The sequence below is a fragment of the Drosophila grimshawi genome, unplaced genomic scaffold (assembly GCF_018153295.1).
Source record: "Drosophila grimshawi isolate 15287-2541.00 unplaced genomic scaffold, ASM1815329v1 contig_1367, whole genome shotgun sequence".
NCBI classification, from domain to species: Eukaryota; Metazoa; Arthropoda; class Insecta; order Diptera; family Drosophilidae; genus Drosophila; species Drosophila grimshawi.
The window spans coordinates 8,178,099-8,191,249 of NW_025062889.1; the positions used below are offsets into that span (position 1 = coordinate 8,178,099).

Genomic DNA, 13,151 nt, shown 5'->3' on the forward strand with positions numbered 1-13,151 from the left:
CGTGCGCCAAATTTGGCATTGTGAAATGTTGCTGCTGTCCAGTCCTCAATGTCCCATAGGCATTAGAGCGTCGCCAGCTACTTAAAATCAGCGATTTATCATTTGAGCAATGTTTGCCCTGCACAAATGACAACGGCGACAAGTCGAAGAGATATCTAAAGCCACACATCCATAACAACCCATCCAAGCCATCCAGCCAAGTGGCCCTTCAATTGCAAACAGAACTCATAAAGATGCGCAGCGATAAGCCGAACAAGCGGAAGGAGGGACGAGCATATGGATGACTAGTTGCCATGCATCATCATTGTGGCGGCACAAGTCCTGAACCCTTGAATTCTGTGACTCCTTCAGAGTCCTTTCAGAGTGGCAAACGCATGAATCACTTTTGGACCGGGACACAATTTGGAGCGTAGGAGTTTGCCGCCATTAGCGGCATATGTCAGCAGACGCCCACGTAAGCCATCCAAGGGCTGCACTTTCCGGGTGGCTTTTCCCACGCAAATGCGGAAGAGGAAGCCCGGAAAAGCTAACAGAACAGCTAACTTGTGCTCGCTGACGCGATGACAGACCCAACCAATCGCTTGGCCAATGAAGCGTTATTTATGTCAATGACTTGGCTTTGTGTGTGCCAGAGTGAGAGAGAGAGTGTGTGAGAGTATTTCAAGCAGATGCGGCAATCAATTGTTGAAATAAAATAAAGCATACTCTTCGGCGGTGACCTAAATGCCCGGACAACGGGGTGGCAATTTCAGTTATTCCATATGCCCCATTTACACCGCAATGCTGCAAACACAACAACATAGAAAACCTGACAGACAATTTAGAAAGAAGTGACCTCGAATTATCCTGACGTACACGTATAGGTAATATTTATCAAATCAAGTTTGCTTTAAGAAACAAGCCTTGACTCAACTTAATCAGTTCAGATAAAATTGAATACATTTCACGATTTGGTTAAAGCAAATACTTTGCAGCAGCTACCGTAAACTGTATGAAAGCTTATCTTAAGATAATCATCAGATAATTACAGGCTATGCTACACTCAACTCTTATTCCCATACAAGTTAGAGTATTTGAAACACACTCATGTGAAAGGACAATAATATTGATACACATGTAAAATTGATACTCAATAAACGATAGCCCTTAAACTTTATGAGCAGAGTATAAATTAAATTTACGAGCTACTCAGCGTTTTTCTATATTGTCAGCCACTCAAATCTACAAGTATATAATTAAATACACACGAGCAGGAATATAATTTATTTTAATGCCGTATAGCTTGCAAGCGACAAGCAACAAAAAAAATAAGCAAAATAAAAAGCAGCGTGCGAAAGTGAGTATTCGATTACACATGATTGAATGAATGAATGAATGTGAGTTGTTAAAATTAATAGTTATTTTCTCGCGGCGTTTCATTCTTGCTACGATTGGTTCTATCTAAATTAATGTGCAATCAAGTATTCAGCGTCGCATCTAATGATGATGGCCTGCGTGTGTCTGTTAAAAATACTTGGTTTTTTGGGGTTTTCTAGTTAAATTAATTCCCCCCGAAAAACATATTCGGATGTAGGCAATATCGAAGGCATTTGCATAATCAGCAGAGATAGAGAAAGCAGAACTGACAACAGGATGTAAATCTAGTAAGACATACCTATATAGATGGCATTAGTATGCCTGTTAAAAACAATCAAATTGATTTAACAGACACGCTGGCGTCAGCGTCCGAGTTTGTGTTATGCTCTTCCAAAGAGATTTTATTAATTTTGCTCCGAAATATGGAACACAGCTTCGAACCCATAAAGTAAATGTACAAATATATATATGTGATACATATATGTATATACATATATATATCGATTTGTGTATATAATTTATTGATATAAAAACAATGCATTAACATTCATTCATTCATAAAATACTGATTGAGTTCCGAGTACACTGTAAAAAAGTGTATTTAAGCATCGGCTAGGTAAGTTGATGGTTCTGTTTATTTTTGCAACTCAACTCAAACAAGTTGCCACACAATGAGACATTTCGGCCAATGGCAATTCTTGTCAGAATTTTATATTTTATTGATTACATAAATCAACTTGTTTTGTTTTTGCTCTCTCGTAACAGCTGGCATATTTTAATTCAAATCAATTAATATTTGACATACGACAAAGGCGAAGACGAGCTAAAGATATACAAATTGTACCTCGTCTCTGTATATCGAACTCGTACTTCAAAGCATTTATCATCAGCAGCATTATTCAATAAAATCAGTAAAATGCAATTAAGCGCAATTATGCATAAAGCGTGTACTTTTATGTAAACGGCGCCCTGACTCGCCCGATGTTAAATTAAGACGGAAGTTTCAAGCTTCCAATCAACGCCCGAGAGGTATTAATGGCGTTTATCTAATCGAATAATACGTTAAAGGAAAATGCGCATATGCATATTAAATAATGCATCCAATATTTATGCTAGCTGCATCGATTAGATAACAATTTAAATTATTCCAACTAATGTTTTCACGCGCGCATTAAGCGTAAGAGCTGCTTGCAAATTATACAGAAGTTATTTCCCTACAAACAGTAGCACATTTTATTATAGCTTCATTAAGTAACATCAAAGGAATCAGTGAAGATTAATCAGAATTATACCAGAACTAAGTTTAATTATTAACCGAATAAAAGTAGAAATAAAATATAATATATATGTATATATATGTTTATAAATCATAAAAGTTAATCAGGAAATGATGGTACACATAATAAACAAGTTTGATAAATTTATAAATATTAAAAATGTTTCAATCAGCAGTTCGGTGAGTACATTAAAATATTTGCTCAAGTAAATTCATTCTACTGCCACTAAATCAAGTGGAAACTTTAAATAGCCGCGTTGAGAATGGTGATCGCTATTTACAATTAGCATATTTTACTAAGCTTAGTCTAATGGGTTGACACTAATATGTCGAATATGGTTGCTATTAAAATTAAATCACAAACTCGTTGCTAACATAAAATTCGGTTAAGAAACAATTCAATTGGCGCCCACAAATTAGGCGAAAAAAAAGCGTCATCAAGATCCCAAATGAATATTATCTTAGATTATTACAGATCACTGATGTTAACATATTGATTATATTTAATGGCATAATAAATTGAAAGGTGCTTATTTCATAGTCTGCTCAATCGATAACAATCAACGAAGAGCGCGTGGCAGTCAATGGACTGATTCTCTAATATTTGAATCGTATAAAATCAATTTGTATCTTTTGTGTGCACAACAATAAGCGAACTTTTATGTTCTGTCACTAGCATTTCGAAAATGACGCTGGAGCCGAAGCTGACACCGAAGCTGGCACTGAAACATGGTAGCTTCTCGTGTTCCCGGTCATTCCCTTAAATAATTATTTATGTTTATTTATTGATAATATTTTTCTTAAACTTGTTCTTGGCCGTTTTGCTTTAAACGTGTTAGAAAGGCTTGGTTCGCACAACGAAATGGCAAGAGAAATAAGAATATAATACACTCAGAGAACAAAACTAAAATTATTTTTTTCAACTAAAAAAATTACAATATTATAAGAACTTCTTGACAAGAATTTTCCAAAATTTGCAAATATGATATTTCCGCAAGTAATGATGATTCAAATTTGTGTTGAATACAAATTGAAAGTCAATAATGGTTTTATTAAAAATTAAATATTTAGAATACGAGTATCTACTACTTAGATCATCGATCAACTTTCTCTGAGTGTAGATACGCAAATATATATGTAGTATACTTTATAAACTTAAGTTAGCTAAGTTAGCAAACATGCTGAGCTTGGTTGACTGATTCTCAGATTCTCGTATCTGGGTACGGAGTCTGTCTGTCTGGTCAACGCTATTCATTCGGACAGAAACGTTCAATAAAGACGGCCACGCGAATTGGCCAGGTTCTCATTGAAAGCGTTAGGTTCAGGCGATTGCTATTACCCAACGGTTCAGAAATCAATGTGCCACAACATCATCACATATTAATCTTCATTTACGCAACAAATAAAACAGTATTTAAATTCAATTCAATCGGTTTGAGATTTGCTCAAATGCTCAAAATGTCAGTATTTGTAGAGTCAGCTGCCTGCGTGGCTGTACTTCAGTTGTTCCTGATCCACTTCGCCGTCAGCAAGCAGTACGACTGGTGTGATCCCGATCTATGTGGTGGTGGGAGCGTCAAACACATCGCCTGCCGCAACAATGGTGTAAGTGGAATTCGATTAACATAATTGGAATATGGTTTCCTAATTGATGCTATGTCCTGCTGCTGCAGAATTTCGCTAGACGCTGCCAGCCCGACGCCTACGAAGTGGATATTTCGCGCCATAAGAATTACTTTGTACATGGCCACAATAAGCGGCGAAACTTTATAGCGCTGGGCAAACTACCTGGTTATTATCCCGCAGCACGCATGACCACAATGGTGAGATTAACTTGAAGATCTCCAAGTCGGCAAAGTTTATTCAAATGACTTTACTAACTCAGGTCTGGGACGATGAGCTGCAATATTTATCGTCACTGAATGTGCGCACTTGTATATTGGATCATGATGATTGTCATAATACGTACAGATTTGCCAATTCGGGTCAGAATCTATGCGCTATTTGGCGTGATCGCAATCCAAACACAAATGTAACCAGCCTCATTGAAGAGTCGTTGGGACTCTGGTTCAACGAGTATCCCCTTATCGACAGTAGTTACATCAACAGATTTCGTGTCACGAAATACTTGTAAGTATTGCAAAGTTTAAAACAAAAGTAAATGCAAATGTATAATATTCTGATTGTTATTTATTAGTGAGGACTATGGTCACTTTGCTGAAATGACTGTGGATCGTAATTCACGCATTGGCTGTTCTATATTGCGTTTCACACGGCCTGACTACCCCTATGTGTACATCTACAATGTAGTCTGTAATTATGCGTCCATCTACGCGTTGGATGCACCCGTGTATATAGTTGGAAGACCAACATCACAGTGTCAAACGGGAAGGAATCCATCATATCCAGGTCTGTGCTCAACGCGCGAGAACTACGATCCCAATTACTGATCAATCAGTGATTATAGTTTGTAGAATTTTGTTATGATTGGGTATAGAAATATACCGGAACTTAGAAAACACTGTCTGTATTGTATTTTACATAGGATTATAGCTAATTGTAGTAAATCTCACTTTTGTTGTTTATCAATAAATAATACATCCCAATATTAATATATCGACAATCGACCACTTTTGGATATGAACATCAGCGGCTGTCAAAAGATTTAATAATTTTTATAATTAGTTAATGATTTGTTGTAAAACAGCCTGCTTGTTAAAGACACTCAAAACTGGCAGTGAATATTTAAATTTGGCTTTAACGAGCTTAACCAAATGATGCCAAAATGAATGAGCGACGCCTATGCATATTCACAATAAAAGACGGCTCAACTGCAAAATACCCGAACCAGAAGGAACACATTTAAGATTTGGGCGAAGCGCTGTTTTCTCCTAATAGCAGAATATACCTCGGTATATTTTTTAAATTCGGGTATTAATCACCAGGTTAGACAGGTTAACATTTGATAGCACAGCACTTTCGTTTGTTCTTCCCAGCAAAACAACGATGCCGAAGATCATAAGCCTCTTGTTCAAATATGCAAATATTATTTGTATTTGCTCTGATGATTTTATCTGCAAAACAGCTGCCGATCTGTTGCGATTATCACACAAAAAACAAAACAAAAACAACAACAGAAAAGAAACCAGTATTTGGAATCTTAAGCAGTTTAACTTGTCAGATGCAAACACTACAACTGCCCAGTAAGGAGAATAAAATGTCAGTGAACCAAGGGGCAAACAACACCCACATTGGCTGGCACAACTCAGTGAGACATGTGAAAGATCTGCTTTGAACTCGATTCAACTTTGTTTGAATCAAGTTAATGGGTTAATTTTCCCAGAAGACAAGCGCACTAGTTGATTGTACGATACAAGTCTATGTAGCAGTTTATTACTTGCTTACCCATTTTTTTTTTTTTGCAGTTTACATGTTTGAAGCCACAATGCTGAACTTAACCTTGATCTTGGTTGGGATCCACTTATTTACATTGGAATAATAATAAGGTTTTTAACCCAGACTTACCGCACTTGTCGCCAGTTTGTGTTTGGCAAACGCGTTGTTTAGACGCCAGATCCTAATAATGTAGTGCTGCCATTTCATAAAATTTATCAAATCACTTAAGTGATTATCCTCGTTTGGAAAACAATACATCTTGATATTGTAGTGCTGTCAATTCTTAAGCTTTATAACGATTTCGCTTTTATTTATTAACAATAACACACAAATCACTTTAATTGATGTCATCGCGCGTTTTATGGGGAGATGATGCCGATCTAAATCACTAACATGCTCCAATTATCGCTTACGGTGCTGCGAAATATTTTAAAACAGCTTAAAATAAACGCTGGGTGTCAATTGTGACTGGGGCCCGTTTAAGATATAATTTAATAATTTTGGCAATTAGAGCCCACATACACTCCGATTTATATGTGCATATGTTAATCTACAATATTTACAATAATAATTTGCATGTTTAAATGAGATGGCAATAAAGGATCAACAAACCGTAAGCATCCCAAGTGAAACGTCTATCGCCTGTACGCAGGTTGCGGTTAGTTTAATCACTTTGTTGATTTTGTAACTTCAGTTTACACGTTTTAGCCTTTAATGTGCTTTCAATTAATTCAGAAAAGACGGCGTGACCTGCCTTAACCGGGAAACTGCATCCATTCAAGCCGAATGCATATGGGCTCGCGAAAAGTATACAAAAATAAAATTCGATTTCGGATCGATTCGTATATAAATATTGCGCTGCTTACTGTCAGGATTAACATTTTAATAACATTTACTGCAGCAGCGGCAACATGTCGGCAAAAACTCATTTCATCTGCTTTTATATGCTGCTACTCAGCGCACTCACAATATCAACTGTTTCGGGCACCTATCCATCGTGGTGCGATGCCAAACTGTGTGCTGAGGGCGCCGCGCATGTAGCATGCAACAATACGGGCGTAAGTTTCGATGGGTAGCAAACTGCAGCATCGATCAATAACTGTAATCTGAAATATCTGCAGGAATTCAATGAGAACTGCGCACCAGATGCTGTTATGATCAATTTGCGACCGCATCGCAGCTTTATCCTGGATGCGCACAATAAACGTAGAAATTTTATAGCCGGCGGATATCTGCCCGGCTATTATCCAGCAGCACGCATGGCCACAATGGTTTGGGATGACGAATTGGAATACTTGGCCACGCTGAACCTGAAGACATGCCAACTGGATCATGACGAGTGCAATAATTCGTATCGCTTCCGCAATGTCGGTCAGAATCTGTGTGGTGTGGATCGACATCGTCTAAAGCCACTAAATGTGCGGAACATAGTGGAGAACTCGATGGGTCTCTGGTTTGGCGAATATCCGCTAATTGATAGCACCTACATAGCCCAGTTTCGAGTGGCCAGGCATCTGTAAGTTGGTCAACCACTTCGGAACTCGTCGCCTATTAATATAAATAATCTTTTTTTAGGGAGAAATATGGTCACTTTGCGGAAACTGTGGTGGATCGGAATACGCATGTTGGATGTGCCATGATGCGCTTCACCAATCCTCAATATCCCTTCCTCTATATCTACAACATGGCCTGCAACTATGCCAGCACCTATGCTGTGGGTGTGCATGTCTACAAGGTGGGGGAACCGGCCTCCGAGTGTACAACGGGTGTCAATCCCAAATACTCAGCGCTCTGTTCAGTCAGAGAGCAATATAATCCCAACTATAATGAATATTATGATGAATAAACTGACCAAAGATATAATTATATTTTGACTTACGCTACTTTCTTCCGGTTTTATCTTATACTTTCTACCTCATTTCTTCAGTTTTGTTTTCGTTTTACAGGTTTTCGATGAAATTATCAAGTCGTTAATTAAGCTTTAATGAATAATGTAAAAAAAATAATCCCACACATTATATTGACATATGTCTTTACAAATTTGCACTCGCACATTGGCGCAAAGCAGCTTTCGTTATTGTTGAAATTCTGGATTTCATTTATGTATTATACAATATCTGCTCACAGCTTATTTAAGTATTTATTGATATTTGTACTTTATTGATTTATGAGCGAGTAAACCAATTAACATCATCAAAAATACTAAGCATTTTGTGATATTTTGGGTTTTTGTGCATATTTATAAATATTTATTTAGCTGTAATACCAAATATTTAATGTTGAATCCAACCATCAAATTGCAATGCATTATTTAAATAAATAAAATTTAAAACAAACACTTTTAATTGGAAAAGGTGCTTAACCGTCAATTGCACTAATCCACACCTTGGTCGTCCAGACAGTGCAGTGAGTAATCCATTACGCACTCGATTGTCGTCAGGCATTCAACCTGAAGCCGGTTACACTATACTCAATTAGAGGGATTTGGATCTTGCACAGGCACAGGCACAGGCCAAGTCTACAGTCTGACAGGCGATCACAGCCCACACGATCTCGCATGCCAGATGCAGCGTCTCTCTGTCTGCCTGAATCTGTTTGTAATTGTCTGTTGTATTTCCAGAAATGAAATTCAAACTTCCAACACTGACTAAATTGGGCTGATTTTGTTCTTAACTTGAGCTATTGAATAATTCATCATTTGAAATATAAGAATTTATTGAGGATGAAGTTTTTAAGTTACAAACGAAAAACCGAACAGTTCTATGCACAAACTGATATGACCCGATGAACTATATGACAACTATATCTTAAGGTTCAAAATTCCCATCCTCCAATCAGCCCACCCAGCAGGTAAGCAGGCAGGCAGTGGCGTATAATAGAGTAAGTAACCTAGCTGGACCCGTGGCATATGCGTCGGCATTTCTCACTCAATTGTGGCCAATTTACGAGGCATTGTTGAGCCTGGTGGCTTGTTGTGGGTAAACTATGCACAACTGGAGCAGCAGTCCATATAACTTACCTCTGTATCATGTGTGGGACTTGGAGTTGGCGAGGCACAGGCCACAGGCCACAGCCTGACAGGGGATCTCAGCCCACACGGCGCATGCAGCGTCTGGCTGACTGTCTGTCTGACTGAGCAGCAACTGCAACTGCAACTGCAACTGCAGCTGCGGTCTGGAACAATGCGTGTGTAAGCGTGTAGCTTTATCTCTGACTTTTATCGTATTTTATCTGCAGCTATGCATCATAAACGAGTCCACACACAGGCAGACAAACACGCCCACATCACTAGATTCCAGTTCTATTGCCAACTCAAAATAAACACTGCTCCCTGACAGTTTTCACATGTATTCAACTACAAGAATAAGATAGGATTATATGAAGGTGTTACCACCAAATGCCCAAATCGCTGAACAGCTCCTCAGTGGTTGGCAGCTCAAATTCTTCATTGACCCACTCGGAACGTTTACCTTGTCTTTGCGACTGCTGCTGCTGCTGCTGTTGCGTATCTTTGGTATCAGCCGTGGCTGCTGCCGGGCCGTAATCCTTCCGATAGCCCATATCGCGCAAATCCTCCTCATCGTACTCCTCCTCGTCCTCAACGGCCTCCAATGAGCTGCTCAAATGAGGTTTTCCAGCACGGGCAACCGATGAATCCCCCAGCATGCGCTGCATGTTGCCAATCTCATCCTGCACCACTTGTGGTTGATCTGCATTTGCCATTTGCGTTTGCTTAGTTTTCTGTTCATCAGTTGAAGATGACGCTAAACGGACGATGCGATCGAAGAGCGTCACAAAGTGGCGTCTAAAGCGACCGTAGTCGAAGCTGTCCCTGCCGCTATTCCCATCGAGCAGGCCATGCGTTGACGTCGACTTGGAACGCATAAGCGGTCCAAAATGATGCAGCATATCAATGCCAGGCGCCATCGATTCTTCCCAGCTCTATAATACAGTTGCATTATTTTCTTACTAATATTATTGTTACTATTGCCAACCAATTCTGTCCAGTCCTCCACAGGCACACTGAGCACAGAGCTAACAACATTCACCACTCGCTCCTCCAGGTTCAGTGCCTGAATTATCCATTTGGCCAATGAAATAGCGCAGTTGAGGTCGCTACGCTGCCTAGACACGAAGGCGAATCAATAAACAACAAGAATAAACAACAACACCAATTAATAAATAAGTTAAGTACCCATACATCCAATTACAGTGACTAACAATAAACTACAAACACTCTGCTGAAGGCAAGCAAACACAGCTATCCACGTTTAAATATCTCTACCACAATATTAAATTAGTTAAATAAATTAAATGTATTAAGCTAGAAGTTCTGATTATTACTAATCAAATTATTATATAAAAACATTAAGTTCAAGTCCAACATTAAACAAAAAGTTACTTTCGAGCATGTTGTACATCAAATGTGAGCCACTGTATGTATACAGGGCGTGGGTGGATAATTTCTGTAGTAAGTAAACCTTACCTTTGCTCGTCGCGTCGTATTTCAACCAGTTTATCGCCTTCCAGTATTAGGTGGTCATAGTTCGCCTCTATTTGCATGGTGAGTGCCTCTTTGGGCTCGCTCTCCGATTGCTCCTGTAGTTCACGTTGTAGTGTTTTGAATTGTTGCCATAGCGCCTCTAATTGTTCCTGCAAGTGCCATAACAACTCAGAACCACCTTCCCACTCTCACTTTCCCACAACACTCACCGTTTGCTGGCGTATGTTTTCCTGTGTCTCGTGGTGCACATCGACGCGATGAAGAATGGGCTGAGTGGGCATAAAAGGAGCAGCCATGATGCGTTCCACACAACGATTGAGTACGCCCCGTTTGGGCTTCTTCTTGTCCATTTTGAGCAGACCCGCATCGCCATCCAAGCGCAAGGTGGTCTCCACAATGCGCTCCAGGACCATAGCAAAAGTTTCCACATAGTCCGATTGAATTCTGTAATGTTAATGCTTCAGTAGAATCCAGCTAAGTGAGCTATCGAGTCGTACCGTAGGCGATTTGAATTCTTTGCAGCCACTACAGTAATGACCTCCGTTAACTTATCCAGACCTGGACAGAGCAGCTGCAGGCCCAATGCATGCGCCTCGCTCTCCCCCTCTAGGAACTCAGCAAAAAAGGTGGCAAGCTTGGGCGGCACATGTTTGCTGGTGATGCTGTAAGTCAACTTAATGCCCGCCGCCTTCTGAGGTGAGCAGCTGCGATAGAACATAGACAACGGCAGATAGGCGCTTTGCTGGATGACACGCGGAATGCCCTGGAAAAGCAGCCAGAGCTTAGTCCCAGCGCATTTAGGTGTATACAGTTTTGAACCTACCCGTGGACTGACAAATGAAGCAAACACCTCGACACGTGTGCTGTGCACATGCAGCAGTTCCCCCATGTAAAAGTCCAGCGATATATCCCGTGTATTGCCCGGTGCCACATTCATAAGGCTGAGCGTCTCCTGGCTGCAGCGTACACCATTTGGCGTTTGTATAACCAACTGCAGTTCCGCCAGCTCCGCTTTGACTTTGATCTTTAACTGGCCTTTGGCCGAAGGCAGCTCCTTGACCGCCACATCGGCGGGTACATCGAGCAGCAATGTGTCCAAATCATCGAATATCTCCTGCTGTATGCTGAAGCTCAAACGCACCTGATCCACGGCTTGCTGATTGAGGGCGTCCATGTCGCGTATATCGACAGACTCCTTGATCTCATCCTCCAGCTGCTGCAGTTGCTTATGCGCCTGGGCAAAGCTCAGCTCCTCAACGTTTAGTGGATTTACCTGAAACTGATATGGCTGTGCACCCAAATAGCCCACATTCAGTTGTCCAGTGGCCGTTAGGGTGACAATGCTCCCAGCTATATTCTGGACATTGGAACGCTGTATGGCAACAGGCGCCGACTCCTGCCACTGAGCTGCCCAAATAATGTTCGCCTCTTCGTATATATGCAGCTTTCCGGCATCAGAAACAATGGCCGTTATCAAACGGGCACCTGGCTCTAAATTTATGTACATTGATAGCACAAGGTAGATAGGGAATCAGCAGCCATGATATTCGGAGGTGTCCCTTAAATGACTTGATTACTTACCAAAATAATAGCCCACCACAAAGCTGAAGAAGCACTTGGGCGCATAGTCAAGCTTGAGTATAAAATTGAACTTGCCATTGTCATCCAAGCAGATGAAATTGCGCTCGCCCAGAATCATAATGTAGGAGCAGCTTCTAAAGGATTTAACGAATAATTGTAAGCTGTAACTATTGTTGGCCAGATCGACTTACTCTTTCAGCTGCACAACACGCATATCAAGGATGCCCTCGCCAATGCCCTGCGACCAGATGGGCTGATAGCTGCTCTTGGTGACCAGCGAGTGGGATAGATCCTGATACGTATAGCACTGCAGATGCCAGGTGGCATTTAATCGGAAAAAGCTATCGGTGCGCTGGCAATAAACCACCGGAGCGGGCAGACAGCGCTGTCCGGGAAAGCGGCACTCGTAACTAATGCCATCCTGCTCATAGAACGTCAGTGTGCCATCCAAATGCACCACACAAAAGAACTCCCGACCCTTCACTTGACCAAAGTGGCCCTGGCACATGGAGAAGGCGACACGCTGAAACTTGTGCTCCGCCTGCAGTTGCAACTTTAACTGGGCGCCATATTCGGCCAATCCACTCAGCGCCTGTACATTGTAGATGACAATGGCATTGGGCAGAAGCACGCCCAGTTGATTCACATTCTCGTTGCGCACATTGCTGCAGTTAATCAGTGGATTAATTCTCACAAAGGTCCAACACACTGCAGTTGAATTACCCGCTAAACTTTCCCGCATGGAGTCCTATGATGGGAGCTGCCAGTTGCGTCTCCAGCAGCAGGTCTGTGGCATCAAATCCATTGGCATGCGGATAGTAAATGCTCAGCTGTCCGGACTGTGAGCCAACTACGATATAATCCTTCTCCTGTGCCTCGAGACCAAAACGAGCACACAACAAACTGGCCACATCATATTCGCCTGCGATGTCGCCACATTGCACTGACCACCAGCTGCACACGTTGAACAACGACATGATTGCAAACTGTGACTGCCTCGAAAAGGATTTGGATAACACGGTTCGTTTTGTTGTGCAT

General features: G+C 41.0%; 3 protein-coding genes across 3 annotated transcripts; 2 read left to right on the plus strand and 1 right to left on the minus strand.

The window, feature by feature from the left end:
- Positions 1 to 3,905: 3,905 nt before the first annotated feature.
- LOC6559043 (antigen 5 like allergen Cul n 1) lies at positions 3,906 to 5,244 on the plus strand. The gene is made up of 4 exons (XM_001986079.2): positions 3,906 to 4,237; positions 4,306 to 4,455; positions 4,518 to 4,762; positions 4,830 to 5,244. The coding sequence occupies exons 1-4, from the start codon at positions 4,082 to 4,084 to the stop codon at positions 5,080 to 5,082; spliced, it is 804 nt and encodes a 267-aa protein (XP_001986115.2). The 5' UTR covers positions 3,906 to 4,081; the 3' UTR covers positions 5,083 to 5,244.
- Positions 5,245 to 6,939: 1,695 nt separating this feature from the next.
- On the plus strand, positions 6,940 to 7,874 carry LOC6561186 (antigen 5 like allergen Cul n 1). Its single transcript, XM_001986080.1, has 3 exons — positions 6,940 to 7,086; positions 7,150 to 7,544; positions 7,604 to 7,874. Exons 1-3 carry the CDS (start codon positions 6,940 to 6,942, stop codon positions 7,872 to 7,874), a joined length of 813 nt encoding a protein of 270 aa, XP_001986116.1.
- A 1,486-nt stretch (positions 7,875 to 9,360) lies between these two features.
- LOC6560926 (protein PTHB1) lies at positions 9,361 to 13,112 on the minus strand. Its single transcript, XM_001986081.2, has 9 exons — positions 12,837 to 13,112; positions 12,305 to 12,778; positions 12,114 to 12,247; positions 11,356 to 12,023; positions 11,030 to 11,295; positions 10,742 to 10,976; positions 10,515 to 10,681; positions 10,024 to 10,153; positions 9,361 to 9,970 (listed from the first exon to the last, which is right to left on the minus strand). Exons 1-9 carry the CDS (start codon positions 13,088 to 13,090, stop codon positions 9,416 to 9,418), a joined length of 2,883 nt encoding a protein of 960 aa, XP_001986117.1. The 5' UTR covers positions 13,091 to 13,112; the 3' UTR covers positions 9,361 to 9,415.
- Positions 13,113 to 13,151: the final 39 nt, after the last annotated feature.

Bases quoted from the DNA above. Each gene is read 5' to 3' on its own strand.
- LOC6559043 (XM_001986079.2), top strand. From the start codon at position 4,082: ATGCTCAAAATGTCAGTATTTGTAGAGTCAGCTGCCTGCGTGGCTGTA. The intron at 4,456-4,517 runs GTGAGATTAACT...TTACTAACTCAG, and splicing joins CAGCACGCATGACCACAATG to GTCTGGGACGATGAGCTGCA. The intron at 4,763-4,829 runs GTAAGTATTGCA...GTTATTTATTAG, and splicing joins TTTCGTGTCACGAAATACTT to TGAGGACTATGGTCACTTTG.
- LOC6561186 (XM_001986080.1), top strand. From the start codon at position 6,940: ATGTCGGCAAAAACTCATTTCATCTGCTTTTATATGCTGCTACTCAGC. The intron at 7,087-7,149 runs GTAAGTTTCGAT...AAATATCTGCAG, and splicing joins TAGCATGCAACAATACGGGC to GAATTCAATGAGAACTGCGC. The intron at 7,545-7,603 runs GTAAGTTGGTCA...ATCTTTTTTTAG, and splicing joins TTTCGAGTGGCCAGGCATCT to GGAGAAATATGGTCACTTTG.
- LOC6560926 (XM_001986081.2), bottom strand. From the start codon at position 13,090: ATGTCGTTGTTCAACGTGTGCAGCTGGTGGTCAGTGCAATGTGGCGAC. The intron at 12,779-12,836 runs GTAATTCAACTG...GATTAACTGCAG, and splicing joins CATGCGGGAAAGTTTAGCGG to CAATGTGCGCAACGAGAATG. The intron at 12,248-12,304 runs GTAAGTCGATCT...TAAATCCTTTAG, and splicing joins CGTGTTGTGCAGCTGAAAGA to AAGCTGCTCCTACATTATGA.